General features: G+C 43.8%; 1 protein-coding gene across 1 annotated transcript in view; it reads left to right on the forward strand.

Moving 5' to 3' along the window:
• Positions 1–22,423, forward strand: part of FSTL4 (follistatin like 4) — a 495,961-nt gene extending 473,538 nt beyond the window's left edge. Inside the window, exons 14-17 of the mRNA XM_049872391.1 lie at positions 1,979–2,125; positions 9,602–9,709; positions 18,536–18,645; positions 21,721–22,423. Of these exons, the coding sequence (XP_049728348.1) occupies positions 1,979–2,125; positions 9,602–9,709; positions 18,536–18,645; positions 21,721–22,423 (1,068 nt within the window). The remainder of the gene's footprint in view (positions 1–1,978; positions 2,126–9,601; positions 9,710–18,535; positions 18,646–21,720) is intronic.
• Positions 22,424–24,056: the final 1,633 nt, after the last annotated feature.

Below are 24,056 nucleotides of genomic sequence, written 5' to 3' on the forward strand. Positions count from 1 at the left end.
AACATGTTCAGGGAACCACAAACATTTCTGAATAACTGGAGGAAAAATGGGTGTGGGAATAGGCCTAAGGTTAGCCCAGAAAAGTAGGCAAAGGTCAAAGCACATGAAGATGTGCTAAGCTGAGGAGTTCTAATGACATCCTAAAAGCTCTGAGAAACACAGAATAGTCAAGCCAATGATGGCCATGATCAGATGGCTTTAGAAGGCACACAGCACCTTGGAGAGGGTAATGATTAAAGGGTGAACTAGAAGCAGAGAAGTGGGTGAAGAGGCTATTGCAATCACCCAGGCAAGAGAGGGTGATGACCAGGTTAAACTGGTGGCAGTGGGACTGGAAAGAATTAGGTAGATTGTAGAGCTATTTTTAAGGTAGGACCAGCAGGGAGCATAATGATGACCCACTGGCTTGTTAGGAGAATAGTGCCCTTCACACAGAAGGAAAAGGAGCCAATTGTGGGGAATACAGTTCATTCATCTAACACTCTACCAGGCCTATGCCACATGCCGGGCCCTGGGTTAGATGCTGGTCTCCCAGGAACAGGATAGATAAGCTTGCTGTTAAGCAGATGAGGCTGGCCTGGGATAGGCTGAGTTGAGGTGCCCATGGAACACATGTACAGAAACAGCCACAGGAGGTGGGGAAATGGCATTGGTAAGCTGGAGAGGCCTGGGTAAAGAAAGCAAACAAAGTGGCAAGGAGGCCTAGAGAACATGGAGTCGCAGACCCAAGGAAGGCCAGGTTTGGAAAAGCAAGGAGTAGTCAGCTAGGTAGTATAGGAGAGCTTGGAGGTCCTCAGGGAGCTAGAGGAAAGAGTGTGAAAACATGTGAATGCCCAGAGTGTCAGAAGTGCTATGAACAAGATAGGAGCCCAGGTAGAAAGTGGTAATGTAATATACAGAGGCAGGAGAGATGATTGCTGGTGGAGGACCCAGGAAAGCCCTCCCAGCCCTAAGACCCAGCCGCCAGGAGGCTTTTCCTGGGCTGTGCTCCCCTACCCCATACCAGGCCTCTGTCCCTTTGGTTTTTATCCCCTTCTGCCTGTGGTGTCGGTTTCTCATGTGAAGGTCTTACCTCCTCTACTAAGCTCCTTGAGGTAGAAGTATGGCATTGAATCTAAAAGGTCATCTAAAATCCCCCACATGCCCTCCTCCTGAGGGGTCACTCCCTGGGACATGTACAGTCTGTCTTCAGCATGGTGAGCAGTGATGGAGATGGTGGAGGAAGTAGACAGACCTGGGCAAGTTCCTAAAGCAAGCTCGTTGTATTGCTGTTCTGGCCATTTCTCAGGCTGTTGAATTCCTCACTTTTGTAGCTTGGAAACAGCTGTTTCTAAGCTGTTTCATTTGAATTAATCATTTTTTAAAAGTGCTACCTCAGATCAATTTTACCTCCACATAATAGCCGTGAAGCCATTTCAAAAGAATGGTTCTAGTTTTAGCAGTTAGGTTTAAATAATTGCAGCCAGTCACATCTGGGCACTAATTTTCTCATGTATTAGCAATAACCCCACCTGTGCCTTGGGAGAGATCTTTCCAGTCCTAACCAGGATTCCATTTTCCTGGATAAGAAGTTAGAGCAAGACAGAGTGAGGAGGTTCTGAAGACACTGCAGGCAACACAGGGCCATCCATGGTGAGCTATGGAACAATCCCCGATATTTGTTTCTCATCTAGAAAATGCCCAAACACCTCACAGGAGTGTCACAGTGGGACAACAACCCTCTTTCTAGCCTTCTCTTAAGCCTCTCTGCTAGACTAGAAGCCCACTTTGCCCAGCAGAAAAAGCATAATGTAACACAAAAGTGAAAAAGCTGGTGCTATAGGAGGGTTTGTCAGCCGTGTTCTGTGGAGCCAACAGATACCGAGAGGGAAAAGGAGACAGAAGGGTCATGGGAGAGGGAACCAGAGATGTTGGTGGGGGCGGGGGGAGGGAAGGAGAATGGGATAAAGAAGATATATGGCAGCCTATCTCTTTACAGGAAGAAATCTGTCCTCAAGAGGAACGTGCCACCCGGCCATGTCAGTGGGCATCTGCAGTCAATGTCAGGAACCGGTACCTCTATGTAGCCCAGCCAGCACTGAGCAGAGTCCTTGTGGTCGACGTTCAAGCGCAGAAAGTCTTACAGGTATATCTCTTTAAGGGAGTTGGGGGAGACTTCGAATTCCAGTCACGTTCTTCTTTGCCTTCTGCACATTCCCCAGGTCCTATGGGAGGTGGTCAGATGGGCGGGGAGGGGGGAAGAAGAGAAGATTCATGTGCAGTTATTCATTAAGTATTTATTGTCTACTGTGTGCCAAGCACTGCTCTAGGTGGTTGAAAAACAGTCGTGAATGAGCAATGAAGTCCCTGTGCTCTTGGAACGTATTTTCTAGCTGGGGAGAGAGACCATAAGTCAGAATTTTAGGGAACAGTAAACGGTAAGGACTGTGTGGGGGGGAAAATGTGACAGAGGAACTGGAAGCCTAATTTAAATTGGCCCTCTCTCTGGAGGTGGATAGAATCTGAGATCTAAAAGCCAAGTGGGATTGAGACTCTGGGAACAGAGAGAAGGCCAGTATGGGTGGAGTATAGCAAATGAGGGGAAGAGTGGGATGCCACAAAGTCGGGGGTAAACAAAGGCCAGCTCATATAGGGCCAATTAGGACTTAAAGTAAAATCCAAAGTGAGATAGAAACCCATGGAAGAGTTTTAATCAGGGGAGTGACATGATCTCACATTTCTAAAGAGTTGACAGGGCTTCTGTGTTAAGAACAAACAAAGATAAAGCAGGGAGATGGTCACTGAAGCAGTCCAGGCAAGAGATGATGTCAGCAGTAGAGGTGGTGAGAAGTGATCAGTTTCATGATATATTTTAAACATGGAGCCCTAAAGATTTTCTGAGGGGGTGCATGTAAGGCTTGGAAGAAAGAGGAATCAAGGATAACTCCAATTTTTGTTTTGTTTTTTTAACTTAAGCAACTGTAGAATGGTGATGCCACTTACTACGTGTGGCAGGCTGAATAATGGCCCCTAAATGCCCATGTCCTAATTCTCAGAACCTGTGACAGAAGAGACTTTGCAGATGTGATTAAGTTAAGGATCTTGAAAGGAGAAGATTATCCTGGATTATCTGGGTAGGCCCTAAGTGAAATCACAGGGGTCCTTATAAGAGGGAGACAGAGGGGAATTTGACAACACAAAAGAAGGAAGTATGACCATTGGCAGAAGCTGGCCATGAGCCAGGAATGCGAGGAATACAGCTCTAGAGGCTGGGAAAGGCAGATCCACTAGAGGATGCAAGGCCCTGCCAACACATTGGTTTCAGCCCAGTGAAGTTGATTTCAGAATTCTGACCTCTAGAACTGTGAAAGAATAAATCTGTCTTATTTTAAGCCACCAAGTCTGTGGTAATTTGTTGCAAAGGCAATAGGAAACTAATACATTATAATAGGAGAGACTTTGTGTGAGGCAGGGCATGAAGCAGTTGGGGGGAATATTAGGAATTCAGTTAAGTTTGAGATGCCATTAAGTGTATAAGTAAAGATGTCAAGAAAGCAGTTAGACAGACAGGCCTGGAGTCAAAGGAGCAGTCTAGGCTGGAGATGTCAGTTTGGGAGCCATTACTATATGGATTGTATTAAAGCCAGAGACTTGGGTGAAGTCACTGAGATTAATACAGAGAAGACGTTGAAGCTGGAGCCCCAGAGCACTCCAACATTTAAAGATTAGGAAGAAGTCAACAAAGGAGATTAATAAAGAGTGGCCTAGAAGGTGGGGAAAAAATTAAGAGAGGATGATGTTCCAGAAGCCAAGAGAAGGGAGTGTTTCAAGGAAGAGTTAGTGATCAATGGTGTCAAATGCTGCAGAAGAGAGCACTTGCATATTTTGAGTCTGAGAACTGACCATTGGATTTGGTACCACAAAAGTCATGAACGACCTTGGTAGGAAGAGGTACGATGATAAGGGTGGAATGAAGGCCTGTTAGAGTAGATTCAAGTTAGAGTGGGAGGTGAGGAATTGGAGATGGTGAATATAGACAACCATTTTAAGGGGTTTCACTGTGAAAGTAGACATGTGAGGCAGAAGCTGGAGGTGAATGCCAGTAAGAATTTTTTTTTTTTTTTTAGAATAGGTTGCATTACAGCATTTTGTGTGCTAATGAGAATAGCTGTTCCCAATTCTTCGCTTTCTCTCCTGCCTTATCAAAATAGGCAGGACCCAATGGAATTCAAGCACACAAATGAAGATGCTAGCCTTAGACAAAAGCATGGACATTCTTTCATGATAACAGGAGGAAATGGAAAGTATTCAGGCACAGATGCAGATAAGTGATACAATGGTGGTAGTTAAACGAAGTTCTCTTCTAGTTTCTTTTATTTTTTCAGTGAAATAAGAAAAATCATCGCCAAGGATGGAGGTTTGAGGAAAAGGTGAAAGTTGACTGTGTGATTGAATTGACCAGGGAAATATGATGGAGGACTACTGGGCACTACTTGAGGGTCCACCTAAGGATTGTGGATGTACATTTAAGCCAGTCTACAGGGTTGTTTCTTTTTCTCCAGCTGCCCAAGTGCAGGTTCATTGTGGGGAAAAAATTGGCTATAGCCAGGGTTGTGGTTTCTCTGGACAGATATGACAGACAATTTACTAGTTACCTTTTTGTTATTGATTTCCCTGGCCAGACAACACACTCTGAATGATTTCAGTCCTTTGAAATTTATTAAGACTTGTGACCCAAATTATAATCAATTTCAGATAAATGTTCCATGTGCACTTCAAAAGAATGTGTATTCTAACATTGTTAGGTAGAGTATCCTATATATGTCAAGTTGGTTCATTGTCTTGTACAGATATTCTATATCCTTAGTAATTTTTTGTCTACTTAGTCTATCAGCTATTGAGAGGTGTGTTAAAATCTCCCAGTACAATTGTAGATTTATCTATTTCTCCTTTAAATTGTTACATTTTGCTTTATATATATGGAAGCTATGTTTTTTGTCAGTACAGATTTAGAATTGTAATATCTTCCTAGGGAAAGTCTTTATTACTGCAAAACATCCTTCCTTATCTGTAGTGAAGCTTCTTGACTAAAAGTCTATTTATTTCATGTAATATTAGTATAGCTAATTAAGATTTCTTTTGATTAGCGTTTGCATAGTATAATTTTTCCATTCTTTTACTTTTCAACTCTCTATGTCCTTATATTTAAGGTGGTCTTTTACAAAGCCACATGTAGTTGTGTTTTGGGTTTTTTATTTTTATCTAATTTAACAATCTTAGTCTTTTACTTAGAGTGTTTTACCCATTTATGTTTTATGCAATTAATTATATAACATAAAAACCAATTGCCATCGAGTTGATTCCAACTCATAGGGACCCTACAAGACAGAGTAGAACCGTCCCATAGAGTTTCCAAGGAATGGCTGGTAGATTTGAACTGCCGACCTTTTGGTTAACAGCCCAGTTTGTAACTACTGTTCCACCAGGGCTCCAATTAATTATATAGTTGAGTTATAGCTACTGTCATACTATTTTTTAATTTGACCTGCCTGTTCATGTTGCTTTTTTCTCCTTTTTGCTTTCTTTTAGATTAGCCAAATATTTTTTATATTCTATTTTTCGTCTGTCAACTTGGTGATGAATCCTTTTATTTTGTTATTCTTACCATAAAGATTACCACAAGCACCCTCTCCTCAATACAGTCTCACACAAGTTATTCCTTCACTTCTCCAATAGTGCTAGAACCTTAGAACCCTTTAACTCCATTAACCCACCACCACCTTTTGCTTTATCATTGTAATGAATTTTAACTTCGTATTATTGTTGTAACATAACCCAAGACATGGCTATTATTATTTTGTGCAGGTAATAGTCATTTATATTCACCCATGTATTTACCCTTTCCATAAATTATTATTATCCTTCCTGCAGTTCCCTATTTCTGTCTGGAATCATTTTCATTCTGACTGAAGAAGTTTCTCTAAGAATGCTTTCAGTGCAGGTCTACTGGCAACAGATTCTCGCAGGTTTTGTTTGTTTGAAAATGTATTTTTGAATGATATTTTGACTTTGTATAGAATTCTAGATTGATAATTATTTTCTTTCAGCATTTTAAGATGTCATTCCATTATCTTCTGGCTTCCATTTTTTTGTTGTTGTTAAGTCAACCTTCTGTCTTATCGTTGCTCTTTTGAGGGTTATGTATCTTTTTTTCCCCCTTTCGGGCTATTTTTAAGGTTTTTCTCTTTGGTTTTCAGTAGTTTTACTATGATGTACCAGGGTATAGTGTTCTCTGAATTTATATCTGGATTTGGGGTTTGCAGAGATTCTAGAATGTGCAGATGATGTCTTTCATGAGATTGAAAAATTCTCAGCCTCTATTTCTTCAAATATTCTGCTGCCTGGTTCTCTCCTTCAGGAACTCCATTTAAAAATGTTAGACCTTTCCATTGTGCTGCCCATATCTTTTTCACTTTTCTTACTGCCTGTCCTTTTTGTCTCTTTATGCTTCGATTTGAATATTATATATCAGGATGTCTTTCATTTCACTAATCCCATCTTCTGCTATCTAATATAGGTTTTAAAAACCTATTTATTGAGTTCTTATTTTCAGATAGTGCGTATTTTACTTTTAGAATTTCTACTGAATTTGCTTTTTCTGCTTAGATTATCTTTTCTGCTAACTCCAATATAGGGATCACTGTGGGTCTGTTTCTATTGTCTTTTTAATCTTATTTTCTTTCATATAGTTCTGTCTCAACAAGTCTAAGAATTTCTTCTTGAATCCCAAACATTGTATATTAAAATATTATAGAGACTGCAGGTGGCTATTATTCACCAAACAGGATTCACCCTTTTCTTTGCTAGGCAGACAGAGTAGAGAATTAATACTTTAATCAGGGACCAAATTGAATCAAAGCTGAGTTGAAGTTTTTTTTTTTTTTTTTAAGGCTTAATCTGCCTCTGTTTCACTCCTAGTCCTAGGGTATAGCACTCCAGGGTTTTTAACTGAGAGCCCAGTGTATTTACCAGAACCTTTCTCTGCCGTATCTTTGCTTCTTCACAAGGAAACTCTGTTCTGAGTTCAAAAAATTTTTTAGCTTAGCTCTTAAGTCTCCTGCCCCACAACACCTATCAGGGAAATCCCTGATAGGTTTCTTTCCTCTCAGAATCATCGTCTTTATTGGTCTGCCACAAACTATTCCATCCTAACCAGAAGATGAAAGTATATGATATTTAAAGCCATGGGACTGGATAGGGTCATCTTGAGGGAAAGTGCAATACTAAAAAGGCCAAGGACTAAGCCACGGGACACATCATCACTTAAAATTTGGATAGGGTGAGAAGGCAGCAAAGGATATGAAAATTATTGCTTTCTTTGTGCCTAAAAAAAAGCTCCTGAGAGGCAAAGTGAAATGAGGGCAGAAAAGTGATCACTCATTTTGACAAAATGGGGTTCACGAGCAAAGAGATGTGAATATGATGGGAGAAAGGGTTAACCATAAAGGAGAATGGCTATAGTCTGAACTTTACGGCAGAGAAATAGGGTAGCTGGTAGAGAATGTGTAGTCATGAAGGGTTTTGTTTTTTAAAAAGTGTGCAAGAAGCTAGACATGCTATTGTTACTGGTGAGTTAGGACACTTTGGATAGAGGAAGACAGTGTCAGGTGCTAAATAAAGCCTTTGGCAAATGAAGGGGAGTGGCTAGGAAGCTGACAGATGATAGGAACATGGAGGAATAGTTGGCATAACAAAAAGCCAGGGGTATGTGAAGTATAGAAAAACATAAATAGCCTCTACTTGAGAGGGCTTCAGGGGACAGGAGGTTTTAATCGGAGCAAAAAAGTAAAGGAATACTTCAGAGATTTCAGCAGGGATGGGCAAAATCAGCAGTTCAACTGTGTATGTTAGCTTGAGGTCATCAATAGAGGAATGAATTTGAGTCGTCATAATATAGTGGTATTGGATGAGCTCACTTAGGGAGATGTAGAAAAAGAGAAGGTCAAAGATGAAGATCTGGGACATGCTAATTTTTAGAAATCAGGGAGGTGGGAGGCCAAGTGAAGAAAATGTTTCCAGAAGGGAATAGTCAACCATCTGGAGTCCTGCTGAAATATCAAGGAAGAGAATGATTCAAAAGTGATCTCTGATTTTGACATGAAGGTCTATGATGATGACAAAAACTTGATGGAAATGAGTTAAGCAGTAGATATAGGGAATCCATAAGCAGTTCTTTAGAGAAGTTTTGCCCAATGTGGGGAAGAGAAATGGGACAGAGAGGGTATAGTCCCACCATCAGGAAGGCTAAAATATGTTTGGTTAAAATTGAAATTTCTGAAATTAAGGTCTAAGTTGTGGTGGCTGAGAAGTGGTAGGGGAAAGATAATTGAAGTTAGGGCTTTGGATGGATCATGCACATGGATGTGAAGGTAATAAAAATGTTGACCACGTGAGTGGTAGAGAAGACAATGAACCATGTGTCAAAGTCTTCAGTGAACAAAGGGGAGTGACCAAGACATTGGCTGATGACAAGAAAAACAGGGTCAGAGTCTAGTGGCATGAGCATTTTTTGTTGTTTGTTTTTTCATTGTGATATGTATTTTTTCCAAATTCTCTCTTGATTATTTCTCTCTTGATGTTGTCTTTGACCCATTGGTTGTCTACTGGTGTGTTAATTTCCACATTTTTGTGTTTTCCAACTTTCCTTTTGTAATTTCTAATTTCACTCCTCATGGTCAGAGAATATACTTCGTATGATTTTAATGTTTTTAACTTGCTTTGTGTCCTAACATATGGTCTATCCTGGAGAATGACCCATGTGTACTGGAAAAAAATGTGTATTGTGCTATTGTTGGGTGAAGTGTTCTACATATGTCTGTTAGGTTTATAGTGTTGTTCAGGTTCTTTTTTTTCCTTATTGATCTTTCTTGACATTCTGTCCATTATTGAAAGTGGTATATTGAAGGCTCCAACTACTATTGTAGAGCTATCTATTTCAGAGAGCAGAGTTTTGGAACTTATAAAACTACAGTATAGAAGCAGAAGAAAAACAGCCTTCATTTGACAGAAGAAACCATATCCTTGGAGGATAGCAGTTTCAGTTACAGCAGTAAATAGTCTGCCTGATGCTATAGCCCAAGTCCCAAAACCCCAGGTGAAGGATATGCAAGATAGGGGCAGCTCAGAGTAGGACATAAGAGAAGAGTAATAATGGGTGATCTCAGAATCTGTTTCAGATGGCCCAAGGAAAAGAGTTAACTCAACAGAATCCAGGGCACTAGGAGCCTGGGGAAGGACACTGAGGAATCAAGAGGCCCAAAAGGCTTTCAGGAGAAGTAAAGGTGTTGTTTAGGCTTTTCTAAGTTGGTCTGGGTCCAATTTAAGTAAAACTTGCATGAAAAGAAGTTTTTTAAAGGAAGAACAATATTGACAACAAACTTTATGCTGCTAAGGAAAAGCACAGAGGGGAAAGCTTCTGCCCTGGATACCAAACAGGATCATTGCCCAGGTGCCACGGCTGGCTTTCCACTCACCCAGGAGCAATGTCTGTACACCCAAAGCTCTGACCACTCTGTTGGCTTCCACAACAATGATGGCCAACTTGTCACTATTTTTTTTCAAGTCCATAGGTGTGGACCCTCTGCCGGCTAAGCTGTCCTATGACAAGTCACATGATCAAGTGTGGGTCCTGAGCTGGGGGGACACGCACAAGTCCCAACCAACCCTTCAGGTATGTTGAGTACATGGAAGCTGATATCCACCGTATGGGAAATGGCTCTCCCTATCTAATAAAGTGTCTGCTGCTTCCCAAGGTGGCTAATCACATTTTCCTAAATAGGTCCATGAAGGCTGGGGAACAGAGTAGGAAACACCCTCAAGCCAACACACCCTTTGCAGTCAATTAACAGGGTACCTTAACCCCAACCAACACTGCCCCCCCTCCAGTTGCCATCAAGTCCATTTCAACTCCTGGCAACTCTATAGGACACATTAGAACTGCCCCACAGGGTTTCTGGGAGCAGTTGGTAGATCCGAACTGCTGACCTTTTGTTTAGCAGCCAAGCTCTTTTTTTTAGTTTTTTTTTATCGTGCTTTAAGTGAAAGTTTACAAACCAAGTCAGTCTCTCATACAAAAATTTACATACACCTTGCTATATACTCCTAGTTCCTCTCCCGCTAATGAGACAGCACACTCCTTCTCTCCACCCTATATTCTCGTGTCTACTCAGCCAACTTCTGTCCCCCTCTGCCTTCTCATCTCTCTTGCAGGCAGGAGCTGCCCGCATAGACTCATGTGTGTCCTTGAGCCAAGAAGCTCACCCATATCATTTTCTATCATATAGTCCAGTCCAATCCCTGTCTGAAAAGTTAGCTTTGGGAATGGTTCTAGTCTTGGGCTAACAAAAGGTCTGGGGACCATGACCACCAGGGTCCTTCTAGTCTCAGTCAGGCCAGTAAGTCTGGTCTTTTTAGGAGAATTTGAAATCTACATCCCACTGCTCGCCTGCTCTATCAGGGATTCTCTGTTGTGTTCCCTGTCAGGGCAGTCATCAGTGGTAGCCGGGCACCATCTAGTTCTTCTGGTCTCAAGCTGATGTAGTCTCTGATTTATGTGGCCCTTTCTGTCACTTGGGCCCATAATAACCTTGTGTCTTTGGTGTTCTTCATTCTCCTTTGGTCCAGGTGAGTTGAGACGAATTGATGCATCTTACATGGCCACTTGCTAACGTTTAAGACCCCAGATGCCACTCTCCAAAGTGGGATGCAGAATGTTTTCTTAATAGATTTTATTATGCCAATTGACCTACATGTCCCCTGAAATCATGGTCCCCGACCCCCTGCCCCTGCTATCCTGGCCTTTGAAGCATTTGTTTTATTCAGGAAACTTCTTTGCTTTTGGTTTAGCCCAGTTGTAGCAGCCAAGCCCTTTAACTACTGTGCCACCAGGGTTCCATCTTACCCCAGCCTGTTGTTAAAGGCAGTAATACTGATGACGGATAGAATTCAGATGTCATGACAACCAAAATGTGGTTCCCAGCCCCCACTCAACTCAGCGCCAAGATATCTGCCTCTCCTGCCCTTACCTCTTGGTGCCAAACAGCAAGTGAGGCCCAAGCAGGGAGAAGGTTAAGGCTTTCTTCACCTTGGGTTTTGCAGGCATTTGGAAAATAGTTTCAAAGCTAGTAGTAAATGTTGGCCGTTAAAGGAGGAGGAAAAGTACCAGCAGCAATTATATCCATAAATGAAAGCACGTTTACTAAGTGCTTGTAATGTCCTAGGCACAAAAGAGTTAAAAAAAAAAAAGCCTATGGCCCAACCCAGGCAGTGTGGCTCTGGAGACCATACATTTAACCACTGCACTGATGGGCTGGAGATCCTGTGGGGTTCCTCCCTCCACCTCCCAGGGAAGGTCAATACTGAATCTGCGTTGAGTGTGCCTGGCCCAGCCTTTCTCATTGGGGTTCCATGAGAGGAGTAAGCCATGCAAAAAGTGTTACGAATGCCTGTTCTTTTAGTTCTCCCAAGAATGATGCATAGAACCATTCTAGATGCACAGAAGAGAAATTCATTCCTTACATACAATGGATACAAATGGATACCTAGAGCATTAGGGTCTGATTCTCTCCCCAACAGTTCAGAAGGGCTGCAGGTGGAGCCAATCCCCCCTCTTCTGGAGGCTGGTGAGAGGCCAGGAAGACCAAGGTCTAGGGAAGCTCCTCAAGGGAACTGGCCACCTCCAGCACTGCTGGACCAGGGAGCAAACACTACTTTGCCTCCTATAACTGAGATTATTGTCACTCAAGTGGCACCACAACTAGTCTTGGGGCCAGTGAGCTGACAAAAAAAATTAATAATAACCTATCCGAGGGCCCAAGAGCCAGAACAGAGATCGCTCAGAACAGAGCATGAACTCAGAAATATAGCTGCTGAAGGAGACTAAAGTAAAAGTAAGAAGCACATAAGGAAATTCAGGAGTAGGGAGGAGGATGACAAAAAAGATTTTTCTAGAACTAAGAAACAAAAATTATTTCCCAATTTAAAACTTTAGTAGGCAAGTTGAAAGATACATGGTTTGTACTGGAAACCAAAACAATGACCTAAAAGGTAAAGAAAAAAAAGTCTCAAATCACAAAGCAAAAATATGAAGAGACTGAAACTTAAAGTGAGAACCACAAACGTTTATAAAAAGATAACAAATGGAATAGGGTCAAGCACTGAATCAGTGTGGAAAAAAATTTCCCAGAGCTGATTTCCCTGAGTTGAAAAAACTTAAGTGTATAGATTGAAAGGGATCTATGAGTTCTAAGCTGGACTGATGAAAAGTGACACATCTCTGCCTTTCTCAGTAAAATTCTGGAGCTTCGAGTATAAAGAGAAATCTTTCAAGCCAGAAAGAATAAGTGACCCATGCAATCAGATTGGTTCCGGACTTCTTACCCAAACCAGGAGCTGAAACACATAGAATGACATCTACAGGCTACTGAGATGAAATTCAAGAATCCTATTCTCTGCTAAGGTATCATTTACCCGTCAGAACAAAAGAAAGATACAAGGGTATGCAGAATTCAGAGAGCATGCCATTTCAGACAAGATACTAGACAAATATCAGATGAACCAGATCAGAGACATCAAGATGGGACAAAGATTAAAGGGAGACAGTGGTAAGTGATGAACCTAGAATGAAAGATCTAAAATTAAAAGTAAAATGGATCAGGAGAGACTATCTTGAAATGTATAATAAGTGCTAGATAAGGACATTTGAAATAGGAGAGACACATGAAAAAGGAAATTCTAATACTAGGTGTAACACATTGTTGCACTGAAAGTAAGTGTAGAGAGTGGAGAAGGAAAAAGGGAAAGTATTCAAAATCTCACTGGGATAAGAGAATATTGTTTGATATTAACAGTTGAGAAGTAACTATCTCATTATTCCCCAAATGTAACAAACTGAATCCTCCTATTAAAAGCAGAGTGAGTCAGATTGAGTTTAAAAAAAAAAAAAAAAAGACTAGCTATACTTGCTTACAGGAAACACACATAAAGTAGATTTAAAGGGATGGAAATAGTGATAGGTGAGCAAACATATGCAGGAGTGGTGGTATTAATATCAAAGTAGAATTTAAGGTTAAAAGCATTGAACAGCACAAGGAGAGACATTATGTCATCACAGTATATATCAAACAATATAGCAACAAAATACATACAACGATAGTGATTAAAATATAAGGGGAACTTGATTTTAAAATACAACTTAATTTTACATTCCAAAGAGATAAAAATAATGATATAAGAGAATGGAATAATATGAACAAGGAACTTGATTTAATAAATATATAGAAAGCCTTTTCTCCTTCAAGGAGAATTTTTTCATGTGTCCACACAGTGTAAGCAGAAACATCTCACTCATCACAAAGAAAACTCTAACAAATTTTGTAAAAGTCAATGTTATAGGCTACATTATCTGATAATCAGAAATAATTAAAAGTAACCTAACAAGAAAACACTCCTAGATAGCTGTTGGATCAAAAGAGAATTTAACGAACCGACTCAGAAGCAATGAAAGAGAGACAGCTTCATATCAAAACCAGTGGGACACAGAGAAAGCTGTACCCAAGGAATATTTGTACCTTAAAAGTCTGCAAAGGAACCACTTTGTTAAGAAATTAGAAAAAGAACAAAGTGACTGGTAAGAAGGAATTAATAACTGAAATTAATGAAACAAAACAATTTAAAAGAGAGTAGAGAAACAAATCCTTTGTGAGCCTGATAAAGGAAAAAAAAGAGAGAGAGAAAATGAGAAAAGGAATATTACCACAGATACAGGAGAGATAAGAAGAATTGTTGACAAATTTTAAAACTTAGAGGAAATGGATGATTATTCTACAAAACGTATCTAAGAAGCCTAAGTGCCCTTCAAGGGATAAATGAATAAGCAAAATGTGGTACATACATACAAGGGAATACTGCAAAATATAACATGGATGGATCTGGAGGACATAATGCTAAGTGAAACAAGTCAATCACATAAGGACAAATATTGCATGATCCCACTTTTATAAGAAGACAAGAATAGGTATGTATACAGAGACCAGTGTTCATGGTGACTACCAGGGATGGGGAGAGGGAGGGAGATTCACTCTCTAGATTGAAGATATTTGTTATTTTTAGTAATGGGAAAAGTTGCACAGGATGTGAGTGTAATGAGCACAGCTTGACCAAAGTAAACAATGCCACTAAGAAGTGCACTAGAGAAAAGGATGTTTGTGCTAAAGAATATGACATATATAATTTGGCGACAATGCTGACAATAACCAAAAACTGAGTGTATGGTCACATATGTAGGTATATAGACATATATGTGTACGGGTAGTTACAGGTAAGTACATACGTGTATAGAGACTGAAGTATCTATATGTACCTGTACATACAGATATGTGTGTGCATACGTTTATACTCAGAGGACACAGTTACAGATGCTTCTTGGATATAATCAAATACCTTGCCAGAACGGTTTTCTGGGTTTGAAGTCTCATGGGATAACTCAAGTCAATTGGCACCACAAAGTTAACGTTCTGCATCCTAGTGAGATGAGTAGCATCTGGAGTCTTAAAATCTTGCAAGCGGCCATCTAAAATATAACTATTGGTCTCTATTCATTAAGAGCAAAAGATAAAAAAGAAAACCAAAGTCTCAGAGAAGAAACTAGCCTACAGGACTAACAGTCTACAGAAGCCACAGCCTCATCTACCCTGAGACCAGAAGAACTAGATTGAATAGAACTCAGATTCTTAAAAAGTCCAGACTTTTACTGGACCAGTTGAGACTAGAGGACTCCCTGAGACCATCACCCTGATTTACTATTTAAATCGTAAACTGAAGCTATCCCCTGGGGTCACCTTTTAGCAGAATAAGATTGGCACACAAAATAAAGGATATTATCTGTGATGGTAGTGCTCCACTAAAAAACCATCTATATGAGACCAAAAGTTCAACCGTTACTCTAAAGCAAAGATAAGAAGACAATGGGGGCAGGGAAACTACAGCACTGGAAACGGAACAACCAGAACACAACTAATGAGAATGTTGACACATTGTGAAGAAAAATGTAACTAATGTCACTGAACAACCTGTGTAGAAACTGTGTAAATGTTTACGGAAAACAAAATATTTTTTTTTTTAAATGTACCTAAGAAACTTGAAATCAATCAATTGCCATGGTGAAGTTTTTTTTTTAAAGATTAAGGATGTATTATAGGAAAATACATTTTTAATATTATTTAAACTATTCCAGGCCAAAGTTTGAAATTGTATAATTGTCATTCTAAAAATTGATAAAACTAGACTAAACTCATTTACGAATACAGAAGCAAAATTCTAAACATAATATTAGAAATAGAGCCCAGCAAAGTCTCTGAATTCCTCAAGCAAGGTTTGTTCCTGGAATGCAACTGTGGTTCACTCTCAGGAAATCTCAACATTACTCGTAACACTACCAAATTAAAAGCCAAAAAAGCCTAGAGTGCTGAAAAGGCATTTAATTAAATATAGAAGACATTCTTAATAAATAGCCTAAAAATAGGAATAGAAGGAAATTCCTAAGTATAATGACTGTTTCCCAAAAACCAAGAACAAATCTTTGCCTAAAAGACAAAACACTAAAAGCATTTTAATATCAGAAATCAGACCACAATGCCCACCACCACCATAGAAAGACCAGGAAAGGCACTAAGACAAGCAAATGAAATCATTGGAAAAACAGGATAAAACAGCCTTCATTACTGTTGGCTAGGGTAAAAAAAAAAGGGTAAAGGAAATAAATATTGGCAAAACTTGCTCCCAGAAAGGTCAGCTCACACAGCGTTTGTGGTGGGCAATTTGGAAATCTGTACCAAAAGCCTTAAAAAAAAAAATTCCTGCTCAGCCAGCAACTTTACTTCTAAGAATTTACCTAAAGGCCCTAGTCATGGATGTGGGCAAAGATTTAGTTACGACATTGTGTTACTGCATTGTTTAGGTTTGTAAAACATTACAAATAATATCTAATGTTTCTAAATATCCAACAATACCAAACCAGTTGCTGAGTTAATTCTTACTCTGATGGAGGCCCTGAGTGGTGCAAACAGTTAAGCATTCGGCTGCTAACCAAAACATTGGAGGCATCTCAGAAGAAAGGCCTGGCAGTCTAGTTCTGAAAAATCAGCATTGGAAAACCCTGTGGAACACAATTCTGTGCTCCTCCCTGTGGATCTCACACATGAGGTCACAATCAAACAGTAGGGGACTGGTTAAACAAATTTTCATATAACTACATGAAGGTGTGTCTATAAATGAGGCTCCTTCCACCAAAGTCCTCCCCCAGCAACCAGTTTTTTAACCTTTGACAACTTCTCGAATTCTGCCCAGCACTCTCTTGCCCACTTACCTCCTCCCAGCCTACCCATTGGAGACCTTGTTCCCCAGTACCCCTCTTCTACAAGCGTAGCTTCTCAGCTAATTTCTCCTGCCCCCTGGGGGAGATGTCTTCCTGACCCCACCTGGCCATGACTGGCATCTCCTGATCCTAGCCCATAGTGCCAACAAATGCGAGGGGCTCAACAATGATCTCTGGGGCACTTGCATGCTTGGCCACCTGCTAGGACGCAAGAAAACACAAGAAAGACCTCATGACCACTTGGAGAAATGAGGTTGACGTGCCCACATCAGTTCAATAGTCCATGGTTCTGCGCTTTGATGAAGTAACCTCTGAGTACAGGGTGTCAGAGTGGTGGAGCGTGAATGACACTGACCGATGACAGCCTGTGATTTTCCATCTTATTATACTCTAAAATGACAGGCCTGATGTCAAGCAATGACTGCAGGGCTTCTTGGAATTCTCTGGCATTTTCCCCCGGGCTCTCTGAGATCCAGTTTCCTAATGCTGATATTTTCTCAATGCCCGGTTTTATGAGTTCCTCCATGGCTATCCTTAGCAATGAACTTGCAATGGAAGTGTCATTTGACCATTTAAGAAAAAAAAAATCACAAGAAAATAACCTAATGAAACTATAGAACTCGGGAGCTGAAAATCACAGCCACTTCATTCCAATCCAGCATAATGCCTGCGGACCCCCAGAGGGAAACACACTCAGAAAGTGACTCAAGCCTCAAGCCTGCCCGAGGAGGCGAGGGGGTGGGCCAGGCGCTATTTTGTCAGAAAGCAAACACCAGAAGGCAATCTATCTTTAGAATGCAAAAAGCTTCCAGAGCTCCAAGCCTTGTGAGTCACAAACCGCCACCACCAGCAGCAGGGGCTGCCCCATCCTGCAGGCCAGCCTCAGGCTGCAGAACCCTGGATCCTCCCTTCTGCACGTACTGCCACAGCTCAGCACTGGGGACCTGGACAAATGCCTCACCTCGCTCTCCAGGTGTCTGGTATCTGCCTCCTCTCCTGCCCAAAAGCCTGGGCTTGTCCCTTGGGTCAAAATGGCCAGTTCCCTCCCCCTAGCTGCAGGTCTGCCACCTGTCTAGGGCAGTGGCCTAAAATGTGAAGGCTGCTCAGCACAGGTGAAAGGCAATGGGACAAGCCCACCTGTGCCAGGGCACAGCCCTCAGTCTCTGACGGAGGGAGGACTACCTGCCCACGGGGGCATTATGGCTGGATCTCCAGACTACACTGATCCTGTCTAACCGCAAACACCACTAGGCTGTGTTCTACGCTCTCGGTGTACCCTTCCCCCGCACAGACCCAGCAGAGACAAACACCAGGGAATGGCTCCAGTCACCTTCTGTCCAGTCCACAGGAAAGAAGAGGCTTCCTCCAGGTAGAGAGAGGCAGCCCTGCTCTGTCACTACCAATCTGTACAAGCATAGGGCCTAATTCTTGATTTCTCACACCAAGTCCCCTTTGTGAAATCGGACCCTCTCCCCAGCATTCTATTTGCAGGACATCTACATGGCATGACCAGCATCTCTAAATGCCTCCCTGCAGGATTCCTGCTTCCTCTTCTACTGTACATTATGGAGTCACCACTCTCAGAGAGTGCCTCCGTGAGCAGCAGACAGCAGGGACTCCCAACAAACTGGCCCAGGCATCTGGCATCCAAAATATGGATTCCCAGTAAACAATTCCACCATTTAACATTTTCAATCTTGAAAAGCTCTCTCCCTCTTTTCCTTGGGAAGCCTGTGTGTTGGAGGGTGGGATTCCCTGTTGTGGGAGGAGGTTGTCTCTGAGCAATCAGCTCTGGGACCCTCCCGCAACACGGCCCCTGCAACCCTCTCTCTGCCTTCACGACCGTGACTGTGATGACTACGGCTGACAGCACATAGCACAGTCAAGCCTGGCTGAGCACAGGGAGCAGTTCAGTCATTCTTTCCGGTTCCACCATCTCCCCTCCCCACAAGGATGAGCCCCCTCCCAAGCACATCCTCAAGCAGCTTCATTTTGCTCCTGCCCCATTCCCTGAGACTGTGGTTTGTCTCCCTTTCCTGGGGGCTCCACCTGGGAACTTGCCATTATCCCGGGTCCAGCACCCATTGGATGGGCCCTCACAGGGACTTCCACTCTGTGTTGTAGGTGATCACGGAAGCCAGCACCGGCCAGGGCCAGCACCTCATCCGCACACCCTTTGCTGGAGTGGACGACTTCTTCATTCCCCCAACAAACCTCATCATCAACCACATCAGGTGAGGCCAGCAGCCGTGCTCTAAGGCACTGGAGTCTCCAGCTCTGCTGGAAGCAGCCCCGCCCTCTCACCATCTCCCCGCTCCTCCTGGGCTAGCTTTGGACCCCACGAGAAAGGGATGGAGAAATAGGCCCATCCCTGGTAAAGACTCAGGGCTTAGTTCTTATTAGTTAGGGTGGGTCAGTGACTCTGTTGTAGTTAAGGAGTATAAACAAAAAAAACCAAACCCGTTGCCATCGGGCCGATTCCAACTCACAGCAACCCTATAGGACAGAGTAGAACTGCCCCATAGAGTTTCCAAGGAGCCTGGTGGATTTGAACTGCTGACATTTGGGTCAGCAGTCTTAGTTCTTAACCACTACCCCACCAGGGTTTCCGTTAAGGAGTATACCCACTGCCATCGAGTCAATTCTGACTCATAGCTACCCTATAGGACAGAGTAGAACTGCCCCATAGAGTTTCCAAGGAGCGCCTGGTGGATTCAAACTGCTGACCTTTTTTGGTTAGCAGCTGTAGCACTCAACCACTATGCCACCAGGGTTTCCTTAAGGAGTATACTCACTCCTAATGCCCTCAGGGGACCAGTGAAGTCAGAAAGCCTTGGCCCCAAGAGGAGGACAAAGGAAAAAGGAGGAAGCAAGAGTTAGTCGAACACCCTCCCCTGGCTAGACACAAAAACCCTGCAGATAGGAAAACTAAGCCTCAGAGAAGTTAAGACACTGGCCAAGGTCACACAGCCAGGAATTCGCAGAGTCAGGCTAAATGCAAGGCCAGGCCTCCTTTCAGTGCCCATGCTAACTTCGGCCCTTGGTTCCTCCAGGAGCCCCCAGAGCAGCCATGTAGGGGCCTGCAAGGAGGCAAGACCCCAGGGTTGCCATGGTTTGCCACCACCCAACATAGTAGCCTAGTAACCATAGGCATGGCCACAACTGCAAATCTCGTCGCAGCCTGGGCGCTCCCCCTTCCCTAGCCATTTCCAAGAGCCCTACCATTTTTTGTAACCACACCATGTCAAGAAGACTAAACCTGCCCTTTAAGTAACCAAGACCCCAAGTGTCTGGTGGCACTAAGTATTTATGCCTTTCTTTAATCTGATGTCAAGAACCTTTCTCCATGAAGAAATGGCTCATTTCTGCAAGTTGACACTGGACTTCTTAAAATAGGATTCACCCATTTGCCCTTGCCCCAAGGCAGAAAATCACCGCTGTATGAACCTCTTGCTGCAGAGGGTGCTGGGGAAGAGCATCTAAGAGTTATGAAATGGTGAGACTGGATTGTCAGTCCCACTTACAGAGGCTGAACTCAGCTGGGGGCGTGCAAACACAGCAGCTCTGCAACTCCGCTGCATGGCTTTTGCATTAAAGTTCCCTGTAAAAGTGGTCTTTTCCTGCCTATCTTTTCCATGCTCTGGCTCTTTAAAGATACTTTAAGTAAGTGGCTGGGGCAGGGGAGCATTTTCCCCACTCTGAGGTGTACTTATTCAAGAGAAAATCATGGGAGAGACTTGTCTGTATTCTCGTATGTGGATATAGAGCCAAAGGGCCTCTAAGAACAGGGGATTGAGGCAGAGACTCTCAAGATCAAAGGGAAGTCCTGCCCAGAGTCAGGAGTCAGGACGTTTTTGGCAACCAGCCTCCAAAGAGGAACTTCAGAAGGCCCTGCTGTGGGCAACTGCCAGCTACTGAGCTCTTACACTAAACTTCTCTCTCACATCTAATCCTTCCAACAATCCTAGAAAGTAACTACCTTTTTCGGAGTCACAGAGGCTCAGAGAGGCAAGCTACTCACCCCAGGTTCTGTAGCTAGCAGGGCAGCAAGGCTGCACCAGGCCATGTCACTCCAAGGGAAAAGCTTTCCCCAGCCCCACTGCCCAAGGTTCTCTCCACCGGCATCATAAATGTGGCGGAGAAGAGGCTGCTCCCTGCCCTGTCCTCTCCCAGAAGAAGGGTCACTGATAGGACATCTGTGCTTGTGCAGTGGCATGTACATCCCTGATTACCACCTAGCCAGTTATTTCCAGAAAACATCTAGGATGCGAGATTTCCTGTCTTGTGATCACAGCACAAGTCGGGGCAGACGCCGCTTGTCCTTCCCCTCCATGCTTATCCTCCAGGCACAGGCTCACCACACCGGCCCGTACAAGGCCTCGAGGAAGCTGACTCCAAGGCATCCCAAAGGCAGAACTCTCACCCTCCTCCTTCACCATTTCAAAAGATGAGTGCATGTTACAAGAGCATAAATCCAGGAATATTTGTAACTCAACAGCATTTGGTTTGAGATCACAAATGAGTCACTTATGAAGCCAGCCCTGCCCCATGATTGTTGTTAGCTGAGTCAGCTCCAACTCATGGCGACCCCAAGTATAACAGAACGGAATGTTGCCCAGCCCTGCACCATCTTCACAGTTTTTGGTATGCTTGAGTTCATCGTTACGGTCACTGTATATTGTGAGTGTGTTACAACCTAGGGGGCTCATCTTCCGGCACTATTGTTGATGTTAGTTGCCATCGAGTAGATTCCAGCTCATGGAGACCCCATGTTGCAGAGGAGAACTGCTCCATAGATTTTTCAAGGCTGTGACCTTTCAGAAACAGATCACCAGGCCTGTCTCCCAAGGCACCTCTGAGTGGGTTTGAACCACCAACATTTCTGCTAGTAGTTGAATGCTGAACCATTTGCAGCACCCAGGGACCTGCGGCGCCATATCGGGCAGTATTCTATTGTGATCCATTGGTTTTTCTTTGGCTAATTTTTGGAAGTAGATCGCCAGGTCTTTCTTCCTAGTCTGTCTTAGTCTGGAAGCTCCACTGAAGCCTGTCCACCATGGGTGACCCTGCTGGTATTCGAAATACTAATGGCATAGCTTCCAGCCTCACAGCAACATGCAAACCACTACAGTATAACAAACTGACAGATGGGTGGTGGTGCCCTTTGATAATCGCATTAATAGACTATTAGAGCATTGGAGCATTACGATAAAAGGGAAATAGAAAGGGGCAATAGTTTAAGACAAATGACATATCCCTACCCTGAGAGGAGGCCTCCCAACGTCTGACTGCAATTCTTCCCCTTTCAGGTTCGGCTTCATCTTCAACAAGTCTGATCCTGCAGTTCACAAAGTGGACCTGGAAACGCTGATGCTCCTCAAGACCATCAGCCTGCAGAGCCACGGCTGCGTGCCACAGGCTATGGCCCACACACACCTGGGGGGCTACTTCTTCATCCAGTGCCAACAGAACAGCTCTCCCCTGGCCGTCCCCCAGCTACTGGTGGACAGTGTCACAGACTCCGTGGTTGGTCCCAACGGTGATGTTACAGGCACCCCCCACACATCCCCCGATGGGCGCTTTGTCGTCAGTGCCGCCTCCAATAGCCCCCGGCTACATGTGCAGGAGGTCACCATGCGGGGGGAGATCCAGACCCTCTACGACCTGAGGGTCCCCCAGGGCATCTCGGCCTTGGCATTCCAGCGCTCCTTCACTGAGGGCAATCAGTACTATATCTACGCTGCCCTGGAGACGGAGCCTGACCTGCTATTCCTGGAGCTGTCCACAGGGAAGACAGGCATGCTGAAGAACTTAAAGGAGCCACTCGAGGGGCCAGCCTGGCCCTGGGGCGGGCCCCACAGGATCGTGAGGGACAGCGGGCTCTTCGGACAGTACCTCCTGACTCCAGCCCAAGAGTCGCTGTTTCTCATCAACGGGCGGCAAAATGCACTGCAATGTGAGGTGTCAGGCATAAAGAGGGGGACCACAGTGGTGTGGGTGGGCGAGGTATGAAGGAGTCCCTGAGTAGAGTCCTCGGCCAGGGAGCACTGCCCAGTCCAGATAACACAGCCCCAGGCAGGCGCACTGTACATTTTTACAGACAAAAGCAAAAACCTGTATCCGCTTTGTGGTTCACCACTGGTTTCCTTGCAAGTTTCCTAGTATAAGGTATGCGCTGCTAACAAGATTGGGGTTTTTTCGTTGGGAAGTATGATTTATGCCTTGAGCTACAACGAGAACACATGCTGCTGTGTAAAGGAATCATTTTTGTGCTGAGCTACGCGCCACATGACCTGGGGATGCTGTGGAGCCAAGAGATTCTGCTTTCTGGGCGGGCACTTCTGTCAGATGCCTTCACATAGTCATTGTCCTTTACGGCCAAATCCAGCCAGACTTCACGCTGGTGGAGTTACCCAGAACTGGGCCTGGGAGCAGAGGTGTACCAGGCGCAGGGGCTCTCCCTCCCGGGTCCAAAGCCACGTCTGCCCTCGCTCTGGCCCTTCCTTTCTCCTTCACAGCTGCTTCTTGCTTTTCTTTTCATTTGACTTGTGATAAGCCTGAGGGACAGCTAATATGACTTGCATCTTTGGGGTTGGGGAAATCACTCACTTTATTTTGGAAATTTTTGATTAAAAAAATAATTTTTTATAATCTCAGATGCTAGTAAGCAAAAAGATCCTTTCCAAGGTCCAGCTCTATTCTTCCCTGCCTAAAGCCAAGTCTCTGGAAGTCACAACCCCACATTCCACAGCCAGAAAGATCTCCTGCACATAACAGTGGTCATCCAAGAATGATGGTCCTCTAAACCATTGGCACCCCATTTCTCTAAGTGCAGATTAGGCCACCAGATTGGTAAAGAAGACTGGATTCCATGTCAGGACCCACAGAGACCAGGACAGACCCCGTGTGCCTGCTTTTCATCACTGAAGGGGGGACACTGCATTAGCCAGGCCCCATCCCCCAGGTTCAGGATACACTGGGCTTGCCTGCCTGGTGTGGGCAGCCTGCAGAAGACAGTGCAGAAACCCTAGACACGAGTGGGGTCCAACATGTTTCTTAGGCTACACCCTGTACAAACAGATATCTTTTCTGCCTACGGCCCTGGCACCCAGCTTGGGTGGCTCCAGTCCTTGCATCAGCACTGCACAGATAACACATTTCAGTGCGTGTTTTCTTACACACGGCCTCCCTCTCCCCAGTATACACATACTCCAAAATGCAGAATCGGGGGAGGCGGGCTGGCCCTGGGGCATTATTTCCAAATGTCTCAGGCCCCAGTGGGCTTTCAGGTGTCTCTGAGCTTCACCATAGGCATGGACGAGCAGCCGGAGCAGCCCTGTGAAGACAGCCAGTGTCAGAGAATCTCAGCAAGGAGGCTCACGTGGTCCCAGAACACTCCTTTCCCTCTTGCTCCCATCAGTGGCTGAAACACACTTATATGCTTTCTGGCTTGAGTGATCATGTTTCAACCACAGGGCTTAGTTGGGAGAGGTAGTTCAATATAGACACTTTAGCTAATTTAGTCACCTTCACCTGCCAACATGGCCATGATTTCCCTCTGCTGCTGAGAAATGACACCTGTCAGGGCAAGGAAGACTTCGAATCTCTCCAAATACACACAGCTCCTTTTCTTCTTGCCCACCCC

Source organism: Elephas maximus, chromosome 2, assembly GCF_024166365.1.
Source record: "Elephas maximus indicus isolate mEleMax1 chromosome 2, mEleMax1 primary haplotype, whole genome shotgun sequence".
Taxonomy (NCBI): Eukaryota; Metazoa; Chordata; class Mammalia; order Proboscidea; family Elephantidae; genus Elephas; species Elephas maximus.